General features: G+C 39.2%; 1 protein-coding gene across 5 annotated transcripts in view; it reads right to left on the bottom strand.

Moving 5' to 3' along the window:
* The window catches only part of ebf1a (EBF transcription factor 1a), a 146,986-nt gene that overhangs the window by 57,639 nt on the left and 64,681 nt on the right, over positions 1 to 24,666 (bottom strand). For all 5 annotated transcript variants that reach the window (XM_057849685.1, XM_057849682.1, XM_057849681.1 and 2 more), the window contains exons 7-9: positions 19,872 to 19,953; positions 12,499 to 12,640; positions 384 to 514 (exon numbers count right to left, since the gene is read on the bottom strand). In XM_057849685.1, the coding sequence (XP_057705668.1) occupies positions 384 to 514; positions 12,499 to 12,640; positions 19,872 to 19,953 (355 nt within the window). The remainder of the gene's footprint in view (positions 1 to 383; positions 515 to 12,498; positions 12,641 to 19,871; positions 19,954 to 24,666) is intronic.

Here is a 24,666-nt window from a genome sequence, read left to right as displayed (position 1 = left end):
TTCCCAGAACATAAGCAATAAAACAAAAGATATTTGTAAAAGGTCCAGATAAGAGATTACGGTCATGCATTTCAATGTAAATTTCATAATGAAAGATGTTCTTTTACACTGTCTTTTTAAAACAAGCTGTTCTTGGATACACTTAAAAAAAATAATCAGAGAGACAGTTTATATATTGTTTGGTGCTGCTGTTTTGGTGTTAAAAACTGAGCTTGGAGGACCACCACGTTAACTCATTTTGCTGCCATTGACGACAATGGACAATTGGTTGGCTACCATTCCAGGGCCCTATTGAGAGTAAGCATTACATAAAATACAGTATATCCTCCAATCTAGCATGAAAATTACACTATATACTTTTAAAAGACAAAAGGGCGACCAACCTCACTCCAAACCAACATGGTACCAAAAATGACTTGCAGTCCGTCAAAGAAGTTGTCCCCGATGATGATAACTGTAGCGCCCCCTGTGGTCCAGCCTTCACTGGGGCTAATGGCTTTAATGCTGGGGGTTGCTGTGAAAATGAAGGCACAGAAAAGATGAGATGTTAAGTAACCTAATGACAAGCCCATAAAGGTCTTTGCTACTGGCACCACAGAAAAGACCTTTATGGATATGACACATGTAACAGTCCCCTCTTCACACACATACGCACACACACACTACCTGCTCTCCTCGTTTATCCCTGGGGTTGAGTGCAAGCGAGGAATACTAATCAGAGTGATTATACGCACCCCGTTATTAAACATCACCCCTGCCCCGCGTGCGAGGGCAGCAGCGGTGTGCTTGTTTTATGACACGTGGCAACGCGTGAAGGCGTGTAAATGTCAGGTGTGCTGAGTGTCTGATCAAAGGCCACGCGACCGGGGAGAGGGGCCGGGCCAACAGTAACGCTGCCCTCGGAATACGCCGCCCTCATTAAGCAAACACTTAGCACTTGCTCAGCTATCTTCTTCCTGAATGCGAATGCACTTGTCTTAGTGCCTGGCCATGCAGTCAGCACACAGTAAGTAACGTGGGTTCATTTGGATGAGTGGATGTTTGACTTGGTCAAGATACATGACGCTAACATTGTCTTCAATAGCGACTGCAACTAACTACGAGTACTGTGCCTGCTACCAAGAGACAAAATGTTGCTAATTAGCATGGCTATTATAATTTAAATCACATTGAAAAGAGCAGTGTTGTTAAAAAGTAATTAGTTGCACTTACAAATTTCTTCTTCCAAAAAGTAATTGAGTTAGTAACTAGGTTAAATAATTGTATGAGTAATAAGTACTGAGGTATGTACTGAACCATGACTTGTGCGTATCGTCACACCCCTAATATGTAGGCCTATAGATATAATTTTCAATATCAGATCAGATCGGATCAGCTCTATACCCTCAGCAGGGTTCTTGTGGGGTCATGGGAATTCGCCCAACCAGTCTACGTGTATTTTGTGGACTTGGAGAAGGCGTTCGACTGTGTCTGGGTGCATGGGGTATCGGAATCCCAGATACGGGGGGTCCGGTCCCTGTATGATCAGTGTCAGAGTTTTGTCAGTGTAGCTGGTTGTAAGTCGGATTCGTTTCCAGTGAGGGTTGGACTCGGCCAAGGCTGCCCTATGTCACCGGTTGTGTTCATAACTTTTATAGACAGAATATCTAGGTGCAGCTGAGGCGTTTAGGGGGTCCAGTTTGGTGGCCTCAGTATTGCATCCCTGCTTTTAGCAGATGATGTAGTATTGTTGGCTTCATCAAGCCGTGAGTTTCAAATCTCACTGGAATGGTTCGCAGCTGAGTGTGAAGCGGTCGGGATGAGAATCAGCACCTCCAAATCTGAGACCATGGTCCTCAGTCAGGACAAGGTAGAATGCCCTCTCGGGGTCAGGGATGAGATCCTTCCCTAAGTGGAGGAGTTCAAGTATCTCGGGGTCTTGTTCATGAGTGACGGAAAAATGGAACAGGAGAGTGACAGGTGGATCGTTGCTATATCTGCAGTGATGCAGACTCTGCATCAGTCCGTCGTGGTGAAGAGGGAGCCTAGCCGAAAGGCGAAGCTCTCTGTTTACCGGTCGATCTACGTTCCTACCCTCACCTATGGTCATGAGATGTGGGTCGTGACTGAAAGAACAAGTTCCCGGGTACAAGCGGCTGAAATGAGTTTCCTCTGTAGGTTTCCAGGCTCTCCCTTAGAGATAAGGTGAGAAGCTCGGTCATCCGAGGGGGGCTCAGAGTAGAGCCGCTGCTCCTCCGCATCGAGAGGAGCCAGATGAGGTGGCTTGGGCATCTTCAGGATGCCTTCGGGGTGCCTCGCTGGTGAGGTGTTCTGGGCATGTCTCACTGGGAGGAGGCTGCCCCAGGACACGCTTGGGAGACTATGTCTACCGACTGGCCTGGGAAACGCCTTGGTATCCCCCATGAAGAGCTGGATGAAGTGGCTGGGGAGAGGGAAGTCTGGGCTTCCCTGCTGCCTCCGCGACCTGATCTTGGATAGGCAGGAGAAAATGTATCTGTATGTATGTATGTATGTATGTATGTATGTACGTATATTTTCCAATATGAAAGTGAGACTCTGAATCTCCCGCCTCTCCTGTCTTTGCTCTAGTTGATTGATTAAAATTTTCACACGAGGTTCATGGACACGTCATTCAAGACAAGTTTACGGCAAATGACTATTTTTGGTCATAAAAAAACAACTCATTATCATATTGTAGTGTCTACAAGGACAATGCCAGCTTGCTGATGATGATGCACACTTAGCAGGAAAACAGTACATTATTTAAATTTCAACTAATTGTACCAACCTGGACCCCACGAAGTGTATGTAAAAAAAAAAAAGTTGCCCGAGAGTTTAAGATGCTGCTTGCCATGCTAAATGCTAATGATAATGTGAATGCTATGCTAACGCTCCGAACATCCTAGCCAATCATCAAGGTGTTTGCAACGGCGTCACTGCCCCTTTCCCTTCTGCCCCCTCCCGCTCTGCACTCTACAGGGCAGACAGGCAGACAAATGTGTGATAAAATCAGACAACTTGCGCTTCATTCAACCAAATTGTAGTAACACGCCCCTTCGCATCCTCAATAACGGTAACGGCGTTGCAAAGATGGGAAAAGTAATTAATTAGATTACTCACTACTGAAAAAATACTGTACTACAACACTGGAAAGGATTATTCAGTTTTTGCAAAATTTCAGTACCGTATTGTGCTCATATTTTTTAGTTGCTGTCACATCTGTCATTGTTTTTCATTCCCCATTTTGTCCAACTGTTAAATAAACAGCAACAAAAAGTGTTTTTGTACCCCACCACACACAGAAAAGTAACTTTTACCTTCAGTACATTTTTAAATGAGATACTTTTTACTTTTGCATTGAGTAGATTTTTATACCAGTACTTTTACTTGAGTAAAATTTCATCAATGTAACAGCACTTTCACTTGAGTAGTTTTTTTTTTTTTTTTTGGTCACCTTCCCACCCCTGTATTTTTGTAGTGTGTTTTGCGAGCTCACACAGAATAACAACAGCAAACCACGTTTTCAATAACCAGTGTTTGATTGTTCTTTATGACCTTATCTGCCGGTATTATGGATTTAGAGATTTTGGGATGTGATTGAAGAAAAGAACAACATGAGGAAAATGTATGTTTATACAAGCTAAACCTCTTTCTTTTGCTTGTCAGACAAGCTGTAATTCTGCAAAGCGGCATAATCCACTTTAGACTAGGCTGACTTTTTTCCCCCCGCAGCCTAGCCTTTGCTCTTCGCCTGACTCGGTGTTCTGCTGATCCTCCCCAACAAGCCGGAATGATATTTAGCCTGCCGATACGCCTGCAGAGATCAACATTCACCAAGCGGCAATCTGTGGCTCTAATCACGGCCTAAGATGCCTCCTTTTCACAGCCGCCGATATTATGTGCGCTCCATGCATGCGCGGATGTGTGTGTGTGTGTGTTTGGATTAACCAGATGGTGGAACGTGAATCCATGTGATAGGATTATACTTTGGGGTGTTCCTCTGTGCCATCTGTTCAACTCTATGCACTGTTATCTATTATCGCCTGAAATGAGACCCCCCCACCCAAAGTTGTGTACGCTGTACATACACCCGACACAACGTTGGATGAAAAGTGAAGACGAAAACAAAAAGGCAGCGCGGTGTCTCCTCTCTTCGCATTTCATCTTTTCTTTGTAGCATCAAGCACTTTTGCTCCCTCCTCATGTCACGATTGCTCCCCCCCTTCCTGTCAGGCCTTCTCTCTTCTCTTCATTCACTCCTGTTCTGCCTCCTTCCAACCCCCATCATCAGGAGAATAGAAAAATCACAGGGAGGAAATTCCCAAACAAATCTCTCTGACACAGGGAACATCTGTTAGCGGGGTGTGTCGCACTGTTTTTTCTTTGTAAGAGCCAAATCTTCATGATGACTGCAGTATGTCTTGCCTTTGTGAACTTTTCTAATCGGCTATGAGACCAGGCCAAGTGGTCCACCGCACCAGAGAATAGATCTGGCTCATGAATTCTTTTTCATATTCTTTTGTATGTGTTTTGTTTTTTTCTTTTAACTGAATCTATTATTTAAGAATTCACATTTTTCTAACTCGCTGTCAACATTAAGTTGTCATAGTTGACTGATTATTAGACATTTCAGGACTTTGGCAGCAAAACAGTACAGTACATGTCACAGTGTCCCTATTGTTGGGCTCTGCAAATTCTGCAGTTCTCTAAAACATAGCGTAACAACTATTATTTTGCTTTGTATTTATACTATCAGGCTTTTTTTTTTTTCTGGTTATATTGTTTAAAACAAATATGCACCAAAAGGCACCAAATGCACCAAAATATTCAATCTTGAGTTGCAAAAATATATATGGTGGAAAACACAGACAAGGCTGAAAAAGCAGTTTCTGCTCTTGCACCCCTCTTTAAAATAAACTGCTGTATTTTAAGCCAAAAGAACTGTTATGTTTGATAGAACAATATGCCTATATGCTGCCATAGCAGTTTCATGGCGCATTAAGCCCCTAAACTACAGTATTTCTAATTTGTCCGTTTTACCCTGGAGACCCCTGTTTACAGACACCGCACAACCACTTTTGTTTCAACCCAGCCATAAAAAGAAGGTAAGCAATTATATTTATTATTTGAAATGTCTATCATTTTTAGGTTAGAATCATTAATTGATGTCTACTATTTATGGTTCGTTCCCTTGTGTTGTGTGGTTGTGGCTAGGACCCTGGAGTCTGTCAATCAATCAATCAATCAATCAATCAATCAATCAATCAATCAATCAATCAATCAATCAATCAATCAATCTATCTATCTATCTATCTATCTATCTATCTATCTATCTATCTATCTATCTATCTATCTATCTATCTATCTATCTATCTATCTATCTATCTATCTATCTATCTATCTATCCATCCATCCATCCATCCATCCATCCATCCATCCATCCATCCATCCATCCATCCATCCATCCATCCATCCATCCATCCATCCATCCATCCATCCATCCATCCATCCATCCATCCATCCATCCATCCATCCATCCATCCATCCATCCATCCATCCATCCATCCATCCATCCATCCATCTATCTATCTATCTATCTATCTAGTTAAAAAAATGACTTAATAAAATTATTTACTCGCATATTTTAAACTTTTAAACAAATTACGTCACAATGAAAAAATTAGTGTCTGTAAATAGGTCAGAAAATCGTTCTTAACTTATTTGCATCAGTTTTTTCAACAGCTGTCCTCCATACCTGAGAAAAGGCAATCAAATACAAGAAAAAGGAAACAAAACATGAGTACTGGAAAAGGAGTGACAATAAGTGAAACTTTTTTACTCCCACCTCTTGTCCTTCTGTTCTGATGTATCAGTTTCCGTCCATACAATTAAACATACTGTATACCCATTGCCTATTACATTCTTATTTAACACATACAGTACCAAATCCCACCATATAACTTTACATGTTACTTAAATACAAATGTCGCAAAAGCCTATTCCATAAATCAAACGCGGAAAAACATAAATAAATAACCCCAATATCCCATATCACAGTATGTGTCACAATTGTCACGACACACCTTGTTATTGCCAGTGTTGTTTATATTACTTAAAAAAAAGTAATTAGTGACAGTTACAAATGACTCCTCCCAAAAAGTAATTGAGTTAGTAACTCAGTTACTAGTTAGGTCATGGATATCTAACTCATCGCTATCGCTTATTTATTTATTTTTTGCTACTGTCGCATTTCCCCCGATATTTTAGATGATAAATAATCGATCGATCCAAAACAAAGAAAAATTGACCAAAAACAAAAAAAAAATGTTTCAAAGAGTAAATATTTGAAAAAGAAAATTTCAACTCCCTCCTTATGTTTACGATTCCTGCATTGCGACCCTTGTTATATTACCGTGTTTCACCCATAAAATCCCCAAAAAGTCCGGCTGTGGCCATTCACGGCTGTGTCTTGACACTCGGTAAGGCATGCTGCACTGACTTTTTGGATCAAAACTGGGTAAGTACAAAATAATATCTCGTTAAAATCATGGTGTCTTTAATTATGCACTCTCATGCTCTGACCTCGAGTTAGGGCTTAGGGGTTTACATTTTCATTATTTTTTTAAATGCCCTCCTGTTCAAAAATTTTCTTTCCCCAGAAAATTGAGATTTCGAGCTTTCCATTGATATGATGATTGATCCATTATTCATTTACATTATTCATATATATTTTTTATGACTGGAAAAAAAAAGAAAATAATGAATTGACAAAATGCATCAAAGTAAAATCAATTAAAATAGAAATACACTGGTTATGACCCCTAATAATACTGTAATGTTTTTTTTTTTCATACTTAACTCATTGCCCGTCATTGCCAACAATCCACTGCAAAAACACACTTCCTTAAAACTAGTTAAATCATCTTCTTTTCAGTGTAATTCTACTAGAAATAAATGAAATTATCTGCAAGTGCTTTGAGTACATTTTAATCACTTAGATTTCTTGAAAAAAGAAAAATAGCTAGCTGAAAATAAGCTTAACAGACTTATTTTAAGCAATAAATAAGTATATTTAATCCTGTAAAAAAGTTTGAAATGTCAAAATATTCTTAATTCAAGAATAGATATCGTTCAAAGCATTATTTGAAAGCAAATTTTTCATAATTTATTTGAAAAATTAGCATCTTTAGATTTATGGGCTTAATAAGAACAAATAGTAATATTTGCTTAAAATAAATGGAATAATGTGACAAATTAAATGTTATTCGGTCTTTAACACTCAAAATAAGATGGCGAAAATTATTTAACCAGATTTAAGAAAAATTATCTGATTAAAATGTTATAAATTTGCAGTGTAGATATCCACATTATTTAAAGTGGGAGGCCTGGTAGCGACCATTCGCTGTCAGGCTCTCCCAATCAAAATGGATTGGACGTTTAGCACTGTCAATTGCAATGAATGAGTTAAATGGTCGCCCTATAAAGGGTTGAAAATACTTAACAATAGCATTCAAGCCATCATGTAAATCCTTGCTTATTTTTATATTTTTGTCATTATCATCCCCGAGGTTGACTTTCCTCAAAGAGAAAAAGAAATATGTTTCTCTTATTCAATCTCTAGGAAAGAGAAATGAGAAAATAACTGGATTAGAGATTTGGGAATCAGCGCATGATCCCTAAATCATGTGCACATGTCATTATGAAGTATTAAAGGTTTTGGTCTGACAGTGCAAGTGCGATGTGCATGGGTGTGTTTAAAAACCTGAGTGATAGGGAGTGATGGAGGGCTGCGGGATAAAAGCGGGTCTCTGAGGAAATAAAGCTAGTGTTGGCTTTAAGCAGAACAGACCTCATAAGACACGTAGTGCTTATGTGAGACAGAGTAGAAGGCCTAGAGGCAGAGACCTGAGGGGAGCAAGCCACCAGGGACATACAAAAGACTCACTAGCTACCACTTTCCCCTCTCTTAGCACAATTTGGAAACTCTACAAGAGGCGAAAAGGGAGGAATACAACATGAAAGATGGGAGGCAGGAAGGGTGTCATTTCAGAATTGGAGGACAGTTTATGTTACACTCTTCAAACTTTAAATAATCCTTAAGTAGCTTCTGAGTAAATTTACTTATCCTGAAACTAAATGTAAAAACATCAACACTCAAATATTGCAAAAACATATTTTCTATGCTATAATAAGGTGCCTTTTCAGAAATTTTGATATTAAAATCTATAGCAAACGTGCAATCGAAACACTTTGTTCAAATTTATGTATATGCCAGAGCATGTGACGTAATCAGTCACGTTTGCTTCTCCACACACGAAAGGTTTTAGAATTCAATCTTTCAGTAACATCACATTGAGATTTCACAGTTACAAAGCTTTTTTTGAAAAACTGCCTTTTAAAGAAAATTGGCTTGAAATTTGAAATTTTTTGAAATATCGCTTTTATTTCTCAAAAAACTAATGGAAACTCAACTACTCTACCTCGTGCAACCCTGTTATGCATATAATCAGAATAAGACAATTACTTTTTTTTTTTCTCAAATATGTTTTTCTTGACTTATTTGCATGTTTTTTTAACAGCTGTCCGCCACACCTGGGAAAAGGCAAACATTAAATTGGATTTGCAACCCTGATACCTGTAACCCTGTTCATGTGATAATGTGAAATACAGTACAGTATTGATTGATTGAACATGTTAATTTGAATATTTAATTCATATGTACCGTAATTTTCAGACTTTTACAGTCCTGTGCGGCTTATTTGTTGATTTATTTGGATTATAAGTAACACTTCATTTGACAGCGGCGTCATAAGACTGTCATAATTATGACATGACACTATCATGGGCATTACTGAATGCTTATGACAGATGTCATTAAGTGTCATCCGGCAAATTATGTCAATAACTCCAGTAACTCCATCTTGGATCTTTTATATCTATTCAAAAGTAAGATAATTTGCCGGATAATACGAAATGACATCTGTTATAAGCATTCATTAATGCTCATGACAGTGTCATGTCATAATTATGTTTTTCTAATGTCAGTCATATGGCGCCACCGTCAAATAAAATGTTACCAAATACCATAACTAGCAATTAATGAAACAACTGGAACAGTAACTGAAGAAATAATTAGCACAGGACATGAATTTTGATGGTCATTTACATCTGTAGCACTGCAATGCATGCTAGGAAGCATGTTGGACAACAACAGTGTTGACAGCAGGTGGCAGCAGAGGTTGACTGTCACCCCCAAGGGAGCAGTGATGGCCAAATGAAGCTTCTTGAAACAATGAAGCTTTGCAGCCAATTGGTTTAAAGATTCTTGGTGGTCTTTTAACAGTCGTATGATATCGCTGTCAAATAAAGTGTTACCGTTATCTTTTGGTGTAAATATCCCATAATACAGTGAGGACAGCTGAAGCATATAGTCCAGTACGGCCTATCTATGAACAAATACAGTTTTCGTGCCAAATTTGGTGGGTGGCGGCTAACAGTCAGATGCCCCTTATAGTGTGAAAATTACGGTACCAATAATCAGTAACAATAATCAAATACAAGAAAAAGAAAACAAAATATGAGTGCTCGAAAAGGAGTGAGAATAAGTGAAATTTAATTACTCCCACCCCTTTTCCTTAAGTTCTGACATATCAGTGTCGGTCCATAGATTTAAACATACTGTATACCCATTGCTTATTACATTCTTATTCAACACATACATAATCCCACCATATAACTTTACATGTTACTTAAATACAAATGTCGCAAAAATAAAAAATAAATCAATCATAAATCAAACCTGGAAAACCATAAATAAAATCAATAACTCTAATATCCCATATCACAGTATGTGTCCCAATTGTCACAACACACCTAGTTATTACCAGTGTTGTTAATCTTACTTTTACAAAGTAATTAATTTGTTACAAATTACTTCTCCCAAAAAGTAATTGAGTTAGTAACTCAGTTACCTCAATGTAAGAGTAATTAGTTACTTGGCAAAGTAACTGAAGTTACCTTTCATGTTCTACACGTTATTACATGAACCATTCTATAACGTTTACATCAAATATGTTTATATTAACTGATTGAAGTGGACTGAACTGAACTGTCTTTTTCATTTAAAAAAACACATTTTTTACACACTTTTTACATTTTTGTAATTTTTATTTTTTTTTAACCAATATAACAGTGTAATGGTATCCAAACTTAAACATTCAAATGCTGAGAGAAAAAGCCTCTTTGTTTTTCCTGTTGTGCCGAACCGTGACTTGTGTGTACCGTCACAACCATATGTATATATTTATCAATATGCAGGTCAGGCTCTGAATCGCTTCCCTCTCCTATCTTTGCTAATCACACAAGGTTTATGGATACGTCATTCAAGAAAAGTTGAGGACAAGTGACTATTTTTGGTAATACAAAACAAAAACAAATTAATGATTATTTTGTAGCACGCCTACTTGGTGATGATAATGCATACTCAACAGGGGAACAGTCCATTCTTTTCAATTTATTGTACCCTCCTGAAGGCCAATAACTGTATGTAAAAATAAATAAATAAATAAGTTGCCCGAGTTTTAGATGATGCACGCCACGGTAATTGCTAAGCGAGACAGCGAATGCTATGCTAAAGCTCCGAGCCGCCTAGCATCGCTTTTGCATCGACGTCACAAGCGCCAGCCCCTCCCCTCTCTGCTGTCTCCGCATCGCCTGCTTCACTCAATCAAATTGTAGTAACGCGCGCCTACACATCCTCAGTAACGATGACGGGGTTGCGAAGATGGGAAAAGTAATTAATCAGATTACTCACTACTGACAAAAATAACGCTGTTGGTAACGCTGTTATACTGTAATGCCTTCATTAACAACACTGGTTATTAACCTCATCCTTGTATTTTTTTGAAAATCATACTTTTATACAGTTTCTTTAACTGTCCCATATTTGTCTTTTAAATCGACACTAAATTTCTTCAGTAGTCTCACTGATAAGCAAAAACTTTTTCTTGTTGTCCGATATCTGGATTCTTTGAAATCCCAATATCCCAGTAAGTTGTAAAATTTTTCATAGTTTGAAAACAACTGCTGAATATTCTGAGGTAATACATTTTTTCTAGCTTTGAACATTATTTGTGCTGTTTGGTATCGTACGTTTTCAGGAAACCTGAACAATTTTTACTAAAAAAAAAATAAAAATAATAATAATGTGTTTGTATGATCCTGATAACCAGGTTTGCGAATAATCCGTAATGCCCTTTTCTGCAGTACATTTACTGAAAGTGGTACCTCGACATACGATCACTCCGACACTCGATGTTTTCGACATCCGACATAAAATTTGACGCGCCATTTGTTTATACATCCGACGACATGCTCGAAATACGACGATTTATGACAGCGCCGCAGTTTCTTTGTTTTCCCGCAAGACGGATGCACGGCGGATTTTCTTGTGAGAAAAATCAACAAGGGTTCCAAGAATATTAGAGCAGGTGGTGAAACCAGGAAAAAGGTGAGGCTTACTATTGAAATGAAGATGGAAATGATAGAAAAATATGAGCGTGGTGTGCACGTCCGTGAACTGACTTGACAATACGGCCGTAGAATGTCTATGATCTTGACGGTTCTCCTAAGACCTCTGTTCCCCAGTCTTTATAAGTTAAGATGACAATTATTATTGTGGTAACATCGCCAAAAAATCGCCAGATTCATCAGGTTTTTAATCATTTATTGCGGAACTTATGCAACACAACATGCCTTCTGTCCGCCGCAGCTGAACATGGGAAGTAAAAAGTCCTCTCTCGCACTGTCAAGTCAGCCACGCGGTGCGTTCAGGTACAATATGCAAAACACATCCGCCACATTAGAACCGGATTTGTTACATTATTACATGTATTATTATTATTATTACTATATTATTATTCTGATTTTTATCCATAATTTATTTGTTTTGCTCTGTGTAATTACTATTTGCAATAGTACCAACAGCATTTATTTAGGATTTAGTGTAGGTTTTTGGGCTGTGGAACACATTTATGGAATTACAACATATTCTTAGGAGAAAATCCTGCTCAACATACAACCATTTCGACTTGCAAACAAGGTCCTGGAACGAATTAACTTCATATGTAGGGGTACCACTGTATAGAGAAGTTTTGTAAATATCGCCCTAAACCTCGGAACTGTATAGCAAGGTCAGGGACAATAATTACAAAACTTCACTATACTGTACTGTATTGTAAATATCAAATAAATCATGTAATGAAGTATTTAGCACTGATCTGCTAGTGCAGCATATTACCTATTATTGTTATTACTCACTTATTACTATTACTATATGTAGCAGAAATTCAAAGAATTGAAGGCTAATTTTTTTTCAAGAATGTTGAAGCCAAAATATCATCCAATTCTGGAAGACGAAGAGATTGAGAGAAACAGTAAGGAAGGGATGAGATTTGTAGACAGGACGTAAAGGGAAGACTACAGAGATTTTCATAATACCGTGTTCTAGGTAGGACTGCGTTCCTTCCGACGGGTCAAGCCTTCGAGCTCGACGTCCATGTTTGGAGTTGTTGTGCACAAACATGTTGTCGGACACAGCCAACACGTGACCCTCCACGCTCACCGTAGTTGACACCACCACCTGAGATATAGAAAGACAGTTGGAATTTAACTGTATGCAGTTGGAAAATGACAAAAGAAAACTGCAACAAAGCACTGAATGCTGAACAATCCTAATTTGGATGGGTACCAAATTTGGAATCTTCATAGAAACTCATCCCTCCATATGCCAGGATTTTATCTTCATTCATTATCCACTTGGATTCAAGGGAAATAAAAAACGAAGCAACTCGTATTGTGAAATCGACTGAATCCAGTTCCCAATTTGAGAGAAAATGTATTTTCTTGGCCCACACCCCAGACCTACACTAATTAGCTCCACTGAGTTATTTTTATGTAATTCTGACCACTTGCAAAGAACAAAATTGATAATCAATACACAACAAAACAATAATGAGAATCAAATATAGAAGATTATTGAAAGGCCTCTATGGCAAATGCATTTTTAAACTTGTCAAACGTTTGAAGGGGTTTGCTTCTTCAAATTATTTTTAAAAATTTATCCTACTTCTTGACAAGTTTAGACCATCATCATCATAACAATGCAATACTTTTTTTGAACTCATTGGCTGCCATTGACTGCCGTGGATGTCTAATCTATTTGAACTGGGAGTGGCTGGCAGCATATGATTGCTGTGATAACAAAACAAAATAAAACATACAAGTGCATTTTCTTGTCCTTTTAAAAGGACAAATTATTGGATTGGGACTCGACATTGGCAGATACTAAAACTCAGGTGACTCGTAATAGGACAAAAAAAATACAGTGGTACTTCTACATACAAAGTTAATTCGTTCCAGGACCTTGTTTGTTAGTCGAAATGATTGTATGTCAAGCTGGATTTTAACCATAAGAATATATTATAATTCCATTAATTTGCTCCATAGCCCGAAAACCTAAACTAAATCCTTAATAAATACTGCTGATACTAATGCAAATAGCAATTTCATAGAGCAAAACAAATAAATAATAAAAAATAAATAATAATAATAATTATAGCTATAGTAATGTAACGAATCGGGAACGCATCGTGTGGCTGACGTGACAGAGTGAGAGAGGACTTTTTACTTTCACTTTTCATGTTCAGTTGCGTCGGACAGTAGGCATATTGTGTTGCACAAGTTCTGAAACAAATGGTTAAAAACTTGACAAAGCCAATTTTTCGGGCCATGTTACAGTTATAATAATTGTCACCTTAACTTATAAAGACTGGCGAACAGAGGCTGGAGGAGGACCGTCGAGATTGTAGATATTCTACGGCCGTACTGTTGAGCAAGTTCACGGACGCGCCCACCGCAGTCATATTTTTTTTATCATTTCCATCTTCACTTCAATGGTAAGTCTCACCATTTTTCCTTTTTTTTCACCACCTGCACTAACATTCTTGGAACCTATGTTGATTTCTCTTGCAAAAAAAATCCAACATGCGTCCCTCTTGCAGGAAAACAAAGAAACTGCAGCGCTGTCATAAATCGTCGTGTTTCGAGCATGTTGTCGGATGTAGAAACAAATGGCGAATGAAATTTTATGTCGGATGTCGAAAAAATCGTGTGTCGAAGCGATTGTATATCGAGGTACCGCTGTATATCTAATCGGGACATCGTTATTTATGTGTATGTATTATTATTATGTATGTACCCTTAGAGGAGCGACTATGAATATGGACAATCACTTCTACAATAATGACTGGGAATTCAAAATGTCTAGCTTTTGTAAATATAAAGTCTTTTGGAGGCAATATTGAGAAAATGTTCCTAAAATTAGAACATCCAGATGGCGGAAAACACAGACAAGACTGAAAAAGCAGTTTCTGCTCTTGCACTCCTCTTTAAAAGAAACTGCTGTATTTTAAGCCAAAAGAACTGTCGTGTTTGATAGAACAATATGGCTATATGCATTAAGCCCCCGAAATATTTTGAATTTGCCCGTTTTACCCTGGAAACCCCCGCTTACAGACGTCCCGCGACCGTTTTTGTTTCAACGCAGCCATGATAACAAGGTAAGTAATTATATTTATTATTCAAAATGTCTGTCATTTTTAGCTTAGAATCATTCATTGATGTCTAATATTTTGTTTAAAAAAACAAAAACAACTTTAGAAAATTGTTCACTCGCATATTTTAAACTTTTAAACAAATTACTTCACAATGAAAAAAATGGCGCCTGTAAAAAAATCACGGATATCTACCTCATAACTAGCGCTAAATTGTATTTTTTTGTTACTGTCGCATTTTTCCCGATATGTTAGATGATAAATAATCGATCCAAACAAAGAAAAAAAAAAAAAAAAAACTTTAAAAGAGTAAATATATGAAAAAGAACATCTCGACCGCTCCTTGATGTCTGCGATTTCTGCATCGCGGCCCTTGTTATATTACCATGTTTCACCCATAAAATCCCCCCAAAATCCAGCTGTGGCCATTCACAGCTGTGTCTTGACACTCGGTGATACATGCGACATGGAGTTTTTGGATCGAAACAAGGTAAGTACGCGATAATATCTCGGTAAAGTCATGGAGTCTGTAATTCTGCTCTCACGTGCTCTCGCCTCCAGATAGGGTTTTGCTGTTTAAAAACCGTTTTTTTTTTTTTCTTTTCTTTTTTTTTTCTTTTAATGCCCTACTCTCCAAAATTTTTCTTCCCCCAGAAAGTTGAGATTTTAAGCATTCCAATGATGTATCACACATTCATATCGGACAATTTTGAAATTTGGCCAAATTGGGGTTTTCAGAGCGGAACTTCAAGTCACCTGAGTGTTTTCCGCCATATAGTGCAATGTTATTAACAGGTCACTTTATTCTATATTAACATATCTTAAAATTAATTTGTTACTCTTAGCCAAGTTTCATTTAATACATGCACTTACTCGTGTTTTTATTGAATATCCCAACTCCAAGACCGTCGACGGGGAGGGGCAAACCGGGTATGTTGTCCCTGGCCTCAGGACGATAGGGGCCCCTGAATGACCCTTAATTTATTTTACTTTACATTCACATGTTTCTTTTTTTATTTCAATCATTGTCACTGAAGCGGGAAATTAAAATCTGTCATTGTTATAAACTCTAAACATGGTGAGTCGTCATAAATAGCAGTGCGCAGAAAATAAAATAAAAAAGAAAAAGAGATTAAGATCATAGAGTTGAATGAGAAAAAAATGATGAAGTTTTTAAAAGGGGGACAAGAAGCCAGAGAATTAGGGCTAGATTTGGCTGTGTATGGTGATGTCGGTGAGTGAACAACAACCGCTAACATGTTTACACTCGCGATCACCGTGACCAAAGCCCGATTCGAGTCTGTCACCGGCCGCTTGTAGCCTACTGAGCTGCGGCATGACAAGACATGCTGCTCGCGTTGAGCCGAGAAGAGAGAAGGTGATGGGAAATCAGGGATATAAGTTAGTCTGTGGGGAGCAGGTGCGCGAGGCTGAACAGACTCGGGTCCGGCAGCTGGATTTATCTTGGGTTTACAACCCACTGTGTATTATAGCAAACGCTAATATGAAGCACGCTGTTACACACGTGCACACACGTAGCACACTCCTTCGCATTTTCTTCTCTTTGCCAGTGACTGTAGCTGGAGGAGAGCGAGCCTTCAGTTAAATGAAAAAAAAAAAAATGAAAAACTACCTACGCTCCACCATTTCAAAGGGCAGGCTTAACAACCTAGCCGTTCTCTCCATTGAGCGTGTGCTTGCTCAAAAACTGGATTTCATTGATGTTATAAATGACTTTGTTGTCATAAAATCTCGGCACATCACTGTTTGAGGGCTTGATAACCCCAGGGATGTGAAGGGGGCAGGCACAGGATGCTTAGTTATACTGTTTTGTTGCTTAGCAGGCAGGCATAGCACTCTCAGTTGTATTGTATTGTAGCCTACATGGAACAATAGATGGAAATTGTTTGTTTACAGTGGGCCAAAAAAGTATTTAGTCAACCACCAATTGTGCAAGTTCTCCAATTTGAAAATATTAGAGAGGCCTGTAATTTTCAACATGGGTAAACCTCAACCATGAGAGACAGAATGTGGAAAACCCGCCAGAAAATCACATTATTTCATTTTTAAAGAATTTATTTGCAAATCATGGTGGAAAATAAGTATTTGGTCAATACCAAAAGTTCATCTCAATACTTTGTTATGTACCCTTTGTTGGCAATAACGGAGGCCAAACGTTTTCTGTAACTCTTCACAAGCTTTTCACACACTGTTGCTGTTTTTTTTTGCCCATTCCTCCATGCAGATCTCCTCTAGAGCAGTGATGTTTTGGGGCTGTCATTGGGCAACATGGACTTTCAACTCCCTACACAGATTTTCTATGGGGTTCCAGGACCTTGAAATGTTTCTTACGAAGCCACTCCTTTGTTGCCCTGGCTGTGTGTTTGGGATCATTGTTATGCTGAAAGACCCAGCCACGTCTAATCCTCAATGCCCTTGCTGATGGAAGGAGATTTTCACTCAAAATATCTCGATACATGGCCCCATTCATTCTTTCCTTTACACAGATCAGTTGTCCTGGTCCCTTTGCCGAAAAACAGCCCCAAAGCATGATGTTTCTACCCCCATACTTCACAGTGGGTATGGTGTTCTTCGAATGCAATTCAGTATTCTTTCTCCTCCAAACACGAGAACCTTTGTTTCTACAAAAAAGTTCTATTTTGGTTTCACCTGACCATAACACATTCTCCCAGTCCTCTTCTGGATCATCCAAATGCTCTCTAGCGAACGGCAGACGGACCTGGACGTCTTCAGCAGGGGGACACGTCTGGCAGTGCAGGATTTGAGTCCCGGGCGGCGCATTGTGTTACTGATAGTAGCATTTGTTACTGTGGTCCCAGCTCTCTGTAGGTCATTCACTAGGTCCCCCCGTGTGTTTCTGGGATGTTTGATCACCGTTCTTGTTATCATTTTGACGTTACGGGGTGAGATCTTGCATGGAGCCCCAGATCGAAGGAGATTATCAGTGGTCTTATATGTCTTCCATTTTCTAATAAATGCTCCCACACTTGATTTCTTTACATCAAGTGTTTTACCTATTGCAGATTCAGTCTTCCCAGCCTGGTGCAGGTCTCAAATTTTGTCTCTGGTGTCCTTCGACAGCTGTTTGGTCTTGGCCATAGTGGAGTTTGGAGTGTGACTGACTGAACTTGTGGACAGGTGTCTTCTATACCGATAATGAGTTAAAACAGGTGGCATTAATACAGGTAACGAGTGGAGCCTCGTTAGACCTCATTAGAAGAAGTTAGACCTCTTTGACAGCCAGAAATCTTGCTTATGTGTAGGTGACCAAATACTTATTTTCCACTCTAATTTGGAAATAAATTCTTTAAAAATCAAACAGTGTAATTTTCTGTTTTTTTTTTCTCATATTCTCTCTCATGGTTGAGGTTTACCCATGTTGACAATTGCAGGCCTCTGTAATCTTTTCAAGTAGGAGAACTTGCACAATTGGTGGTTGACTAAATACTTATTTTCCCCACTGTATATTGTTTCACATCACATTACGGTCTGTTAAATTTACCTGTCCATCTCAAATTAAATAATTTGAAAATTTACACTGTCATTGCTTGCAAAGCGTTAAAAGTACTGCGTATGTTGTTGTGAGACCCCGGTAGCAGGGGTGGGGTGGGGTGGCCCTATAATGGTCTTTTGTCCCCGGGCCCCTGCAAGTCTGTTGACAGCCCTGAACAACTCAAGTGTGGGTCGAACGCTTCTTTTTCTGCCCAAATCATTTCCTTTATTTTAGGGCTGCAGCTATCGAATATTTTAGTAATCGAGTAATCGACTCAAAAGTCTATCGATTAATCGAGTAATCGGATAAAACAAATACATTTTTAGGTGAAGAGCAATTATAGATATACATGAGAAAACAAGACATTTCATCTAATCTTGACCCATTTTCAGTCAATCAATGTCTTTATTTTCGATGTATATTGTTGAAAACAGCCAACAATTGCATCTCAGATGTAACTAGAATTAAAAAAAAGACTAATTCACTGCTTTCACTCAAAAAACCTTTAGACCTTATAAAAAAAAAAAAAAAAAAAAAAATATATATATATATATATATATATATATATATATATATATATACACCTAAAAATGCCTTTACGCTTGATAACACACATCACTTAAAAGTTAGGATTTTTTCCCACGTGTTTCAATTGAATTTCTATTTGTGTCAAGCCATTTTTAAGTTCTAGTTAAGTTTTAAGTTAGTCTAAACTGTTAAGTCCTGATAGAATTTTTTGCAGTGTTCAAAATAAATGTATGATACAGGCTGTATTGGAGCACATTAGGGACTAGTACTACTTGGTGTTTTATCCAGGAATGACTATTGAGCTAAAATTGATAGTTAGCAATATTGAGTTTTTATTTTACATCCTCATCACTCCACAACGCTATGTTATGTTAAAGCCTGTAGGCTATGTAAGACACGTTAGCCACGCATCGAAACTGGTCATAATTAATAGAAACCTAGCCCTCCACAGGGCTAACGTTACGTGAGCTAGTCACAGTAACGTTAATCTTATTTATTAGCGCTTTAGCGCTCTTTATTAGCGCTTAGCACTCTTTATTAGCGCTTAGCGCTCTACTGCTTTAAGATGGCGGCTGTTTACTAACGCTGCCCAGACGCGGCCGAGTCAGTCAATGCGCATCTAGTTCAACATACATGTGATCTCTATTAGACTCATCAGACGCTACCTGCAACCAACTAAGCATCCCTGCGGGCTAGTATTTAGCAACGTCGCCGTCGTTTGTGGCGGCTGTCGGCTGCAGTTAGTTTTTTTTTTTTTTTGCTTCTTCCTCTACGCACGTGACATCAGCGCATTATCCCGCATTAATAGTAGTCCGAGCAAAACGTGATGCTTAGAGCTGTCAAAATAAACGATTATTCGAGGTGAATAAAATTACTCGGATCAGTTTTTAAACTCGAGTTACTCGAGTTGCTCGAGTATTCGTTTCAGCTCTACTCTATTTACAGTTTAGCGTTTTCCATACTATATACCAGAGCTCACTAAATCCGGACCTCGGTGCCACTTTTCCTGTCGTGTTTTCCATGTCTCCCTCCTCCAACGCACCTGAATCAAAATAATCAGGATCATTATCAGGCTTCTGGAGAGGTTGCTGATGACATAATCATTTGATTCAGGTGTGTTAGGGGAGAGAGATGTGGAAAACACGACAAGAAAAGTGGCACCGAGGTCTGGATTTAGTGAACCGTCATATATACTATGTTTCTACATTGCAGTTCACCTGAAAACGTCTCATGTCTCGAGGGTTGCCAGCATTCTTCAGACAGTTCTGGTTGCACTTCAAGAAGAACTTGAGGAAGAACCTAAATGCACACATGCAGGGAACAAAAGGCAACAAAAATTAGTTGTTGAGCTTGAATGAGATTACCTGACTATCAGTGAAACTATTGTGTCTGTGCGAAAACATAAAACAGGAAGAAAACAAAATAAAGCAGCAGCGGTGGCAGACAGGGCTGACGCACGGCATGCCGCAGCCTCATCCATCAGCTCTTTATGACAAAAGGCAGTTTTGGATGTAAAAACTGCTCCGGGATATTGAGTAAGATGCTACCTTGTATATCCATCTTGGGGCTGCTGTCACAGCTTGCCATAAACTCAAATGGGCAGATGCAGCCCCCCCTCTTCCCCCTCATAGCAGAGCCCAGTGACGAAGGTTGTACTGTAGCTACTACGCGGCTCAGTGTTGCCATTCCTGCCGCTCTCAATCTCAGTGTGAGAGACCACATCAACAGCACCTGCCATGCATTATTAATAGGCTGAGATGGCAAGTATGGCTACCCACATCAATACTTAATGAGGGAGGGAGGAGGGTGGGTCGGAGTAGTAAAGGGGGGCGGGGGTGCGTGTGGGGGGGCACCGGAGGCCTGAAAAGCAGAAAGAGGATGGCTGGCAATTTATTCTCTAACACCCCCCCTCACACACACCTCCACGCTATTGCTTGAAGCTTGACAACTTCTTCCTTCACAGATTCTACAGTAAATCTCTCCTGCTTCACACTGCTGCATTGTCTGTCTACCTGACAAATAAATCACACTATCAAATGAATGACTAATATAAACAGCACTGTGAACAAATAAACAGGAACCCTCAAAAAAGGGATTTTTTTCCCTTTTTTTTTTGTTTTAGAAGAAAAGCTACATTTCCTGATTGTGCCCCTCCTCATCCTCCCTTTGAGGTAGCTCAAAGAAGTGCTGACAGCCGAAAGTGCTTACAATACAGATCTCCACCAGCTCGAGAGAGAATCGCTCCTTTGCTCAGCTTTTCTTTCTTATGTCTTATTTTCTCCCCTCTGTTCATTTATTACGGCTGGGATTCTGCACTGGGCAGCGCGTTTGGAGCGAACTCGCCTCAGATATATAATCATGCACTGGCAAACGTGTCACATGCGCACATATAGCGGCGTGTCAAGTGAGACACAGAGGAGAGAAAAACAAGAAAGGGACAAAGATAAACGAACAGAGCAGAGTTCCATCTCATTTCAAGGGCCGCCCTTCTGTTGTGCGCATTACATGCGTCTGATGTAACTCAAGAACTTGTGAATTTATCCCTGACAACTTTTAAATGCATGACAGCTGGTTAGTGGTAGACGCTGTTCCTTAAGCAAAGAAGAAAAAAAAACCCTCTTATGATCTGAATAACAAAGTGTCTTTTGGCGCTGCCTTCTTCTTCCCCCTCCTGCTTTGTTTGTGTTCTGATTTACAATCTTGTTGGTGCAAAGAAGATACACTAAATCTGAAAAAGGGGTGGTGGTAGATGAAGAAACCGATGGAAAAAAGGACGAAGTGGAGGGTATGTGAAATCCGAAAGGAGAGACAGACCACCCTCCTGTATATTTTAGAAGCTGTGGACCAATAGCTCAATAATTCATGAAGCTGAGAGATGGAGTTTTTTCTCCTTTTTTTTTTTTTTTTTTTAAACAGTGCCTTTTGAATCCCACAGGCTGAGGGTTTCCTAACTTCCTTATCCATGATGGGTCAAAGGGCATCTTCGCAGACAGCTGCGGACTACATCCTCAACCTTCCTATCGGCACTCCTGTTTAATTCATTGACTCCAATCTTTCCCCAAGTGTCCTCCTTTTCCTCCTCGCAGGCGTTTATGATCGCGGAATGATGCATAAGTGAAAGTAGGAAAGCTAAGGTCAATGCAGTCATAGGTGGCAAAATCAGGAGGTTAAATATCAAGTGAGAAAAAGGAGGTGTTTCGGGATATTACCTGAGATGCTCTGTACAAAAAAAAAAGAGCAAGAAGGGCCCATATGCCAGCATGTCCCACACATGGATCATCTGATTCATTATTTACATGACTTAAGGTGTCTGGAATCAGTCGCACGGAAACATTACAAAACTGCAGTATGTTGATTCCACGGTGCTCTATCTCATCACTACGGGTGTCAAGGGACTGGAATCAGCCCTCTGCACATTTACAGTACATGGATCGACGTAGTGGGTGGGTAAGGACGGGGGGATAAAAGGGCAATGCATGTTGATATGCAATAGCAAAGAGATTACTGCAAGGATTTATGGATAATCTGATTGACAGATGACCAGTAAGTATGGACAGAATGCTGATGATAGCCTATAATTTCTCATTTCAACTCATCATATTTTTATCCTCTAAAGATTGTTTACTGAACAGGAGTCGAGATTAAAAAAAAGAAGAAAAAAAAACAATGGAATGGCAACACACAAAAAAAAAATATTTGCGTGTTTTGCAAGTGATTTTTATTTTTCACTTTTTGATTTTTGTGGCACCTCAGTTAAAGAATATACTGTATAGCTACAAATAAACTAGTTTATTGACAGTTTGACTGAGGGAGAATAATGTATTAGAGAACAACAGGCTAAACGGGCATCTGCTAACCTAACATATTATCAGTTATCATTATCCTAGCATAACCGACACAATGTAACCTGTTTACCAAACTTTCAATTTCACTCAAAATCACGACCAAATCCATTAAAGTCTTCATTTTATGCATCTCTTTTGAAAAACTGTCAGTTTGCAGGGGAAAAAAAGCAAAAACGAATAAGTCGCACCTGAGTATAAGTTGCAGGAAACGCTAACCAATGAAAAAGAGTATAACTTAGTTTGGAAAATACCATAATAAAAATTGAAATTCTCATCACCCTAAAGGCCGAGTTATGCTTCTGCAGCAGACCTACGCCATCAAGGCAGACACGATTTACGACCCTCCGCCGTAGCCTGCCGCGCCGTGTCAACAAAATCTTGACTTGGCGCAGATGGACTGTGATTGGTCCGCTCAGACTGTTGTTTCCGGTTCAGCGTGAAATCACCGCCATTTTCAAACATTGTTTTGTTACACCCAAAAATGGACCAAGCCGACGAGAGTACCATTGAAGAGCAAGTACGACAACTTCTACAATGTCTCGTCAAGACATTATAAAGATTGCCAAATGGCAAGCAATTTGTGGGAGGAGATTGCTGAAAATATAGGGCTGGAGGTCAGCGATTGCATAAAAAAATGGAAGAACCACCGAGACAAGTATGTGTGTGTTCGGAAGCGAATGGCCACACGAAGCGATGACACAGTTGGCAAAAACTGCCAGCTTTTTATCACTCTATTTCGTTTTTTTGGTTGGTGCACTTAATCATTTATTGAGTACATATGTTTGCTGTGAGTCTGTGACTTACTTACATTTCCCACTTCAGGTATATGAATAATAAAGCACAGGTTTGGTGTCAAAAGCGTTGTTTTGATGTTTCATTTTCAACAACAGACAGTTCACACATTTGACACATCACTGATTGAGAGTTCCTCGGTGCTTTTATGATAACGTGTTTACCATCAAGGCTTCCAACGCAGTTTGGGAAGTTCCATAGCCACCAGATATCTGCTATGGCTTCCCACCCACTGGTTGTAGGACACGGCAAAAAATCGGGCTGGAGGGCTGTCCACGATGCTTTGCAGACCTCGGACAAAACGCTGGACACAGTGCTTGACGCCAGTTTTAAGCTAACTACTACAGCTTGCCTGATTCCACCCGAGGCTAGAAGTCTCTGTGCGGCATCAACAGTCGGACAGACCACCTCTGAAACATTTTTTTTTTCTCAGTTAGCATTGTTGTGTAGCCATAAGAAAACTAGAGGAAGTCGACAAGTCCCCCAAAAACGTACAAACACAACGCCACACCCCTCTAGTGGCTTGGCGGTGAATTACAGAGCAGCGAGTTCCCTTGCCGCAGAACTATCGAATGCTCATTGACGCCGTAGTTGCTTCGCTGTCACCACAACGCAGAATCATAACTCGGGCCTAGGCCTTTATAGAGCAATTTTTGGTCTAAAAAAACACTTAAGTTAACCCCATAAAGACTAATTATGTACAGTATATATTTCTATTATTTAACAATATATAAATTATAAATGAATACATTGCAGATAAAAAAAAAATTAAAAGGTTGAGTTCAACTCTTGAGCATTTTACTCGGTTAAATTGGATTGAATGCATCACCCGCTGTGTCAAAACGCATATTACAAAAAAAAAAAATAATTAATTGACCGCGAAGTTTTTGAGTTACTGCCAGTGTAACACCTTAGCAACAAGGGACGCGCTTTGCTACCAGCTGCTACCTGATGATGTCAGTTAGAGAAGACCTTGCCAGCACTCCAATACTGAAGTATAGTAGTATGCTATCCTTGCCATATATTGCAAAAGATTTTCTGGATTTTACTTGCGAGATTCATCATGTCATCTCGATGCATAGTGATGAATTGCTCATACGAAGGCAACAGACTCTATCAGTGACCCAAACATCTTTTGTGAGAGTCAAGCGGAAGAACTTCTCTCCGGCTTCTCGATCACTGCTTTGTTTTCAACATTTCAGCGACGACAGCTTTGAAAGCCTTTTTATGATTTTTCAAAGACTTAAGACTAAGTAGACCCTTACTGGCTTTTCTATTTCTGAAATTTGATACAATTCTGTCCATATTAGAGGGCAAATCCCACTGGCTGTTTGTTGAAGTGCGACCTGTTTTTGTTGTTGTTGTTGTTGTTGCT

Source organism: Corythoichthys intestinalis, chromosome 11 (assembly GCF_030265065.1).
Source record: "Corythoichthys intestinalis isolate RoL2023-P3 chromosome 11, ASM3026506v1, whole genome shotgun sequence".
NCBI lineage: Eukaryota > Metazoa > Chordata > Actinopteri > Syngnathiformes > Syngnathidae > Corythoichthys > Corythoichthys intestinalis.
This window is presented reverse-complemented; position numbering and strand designations above follow the sequence as displayed.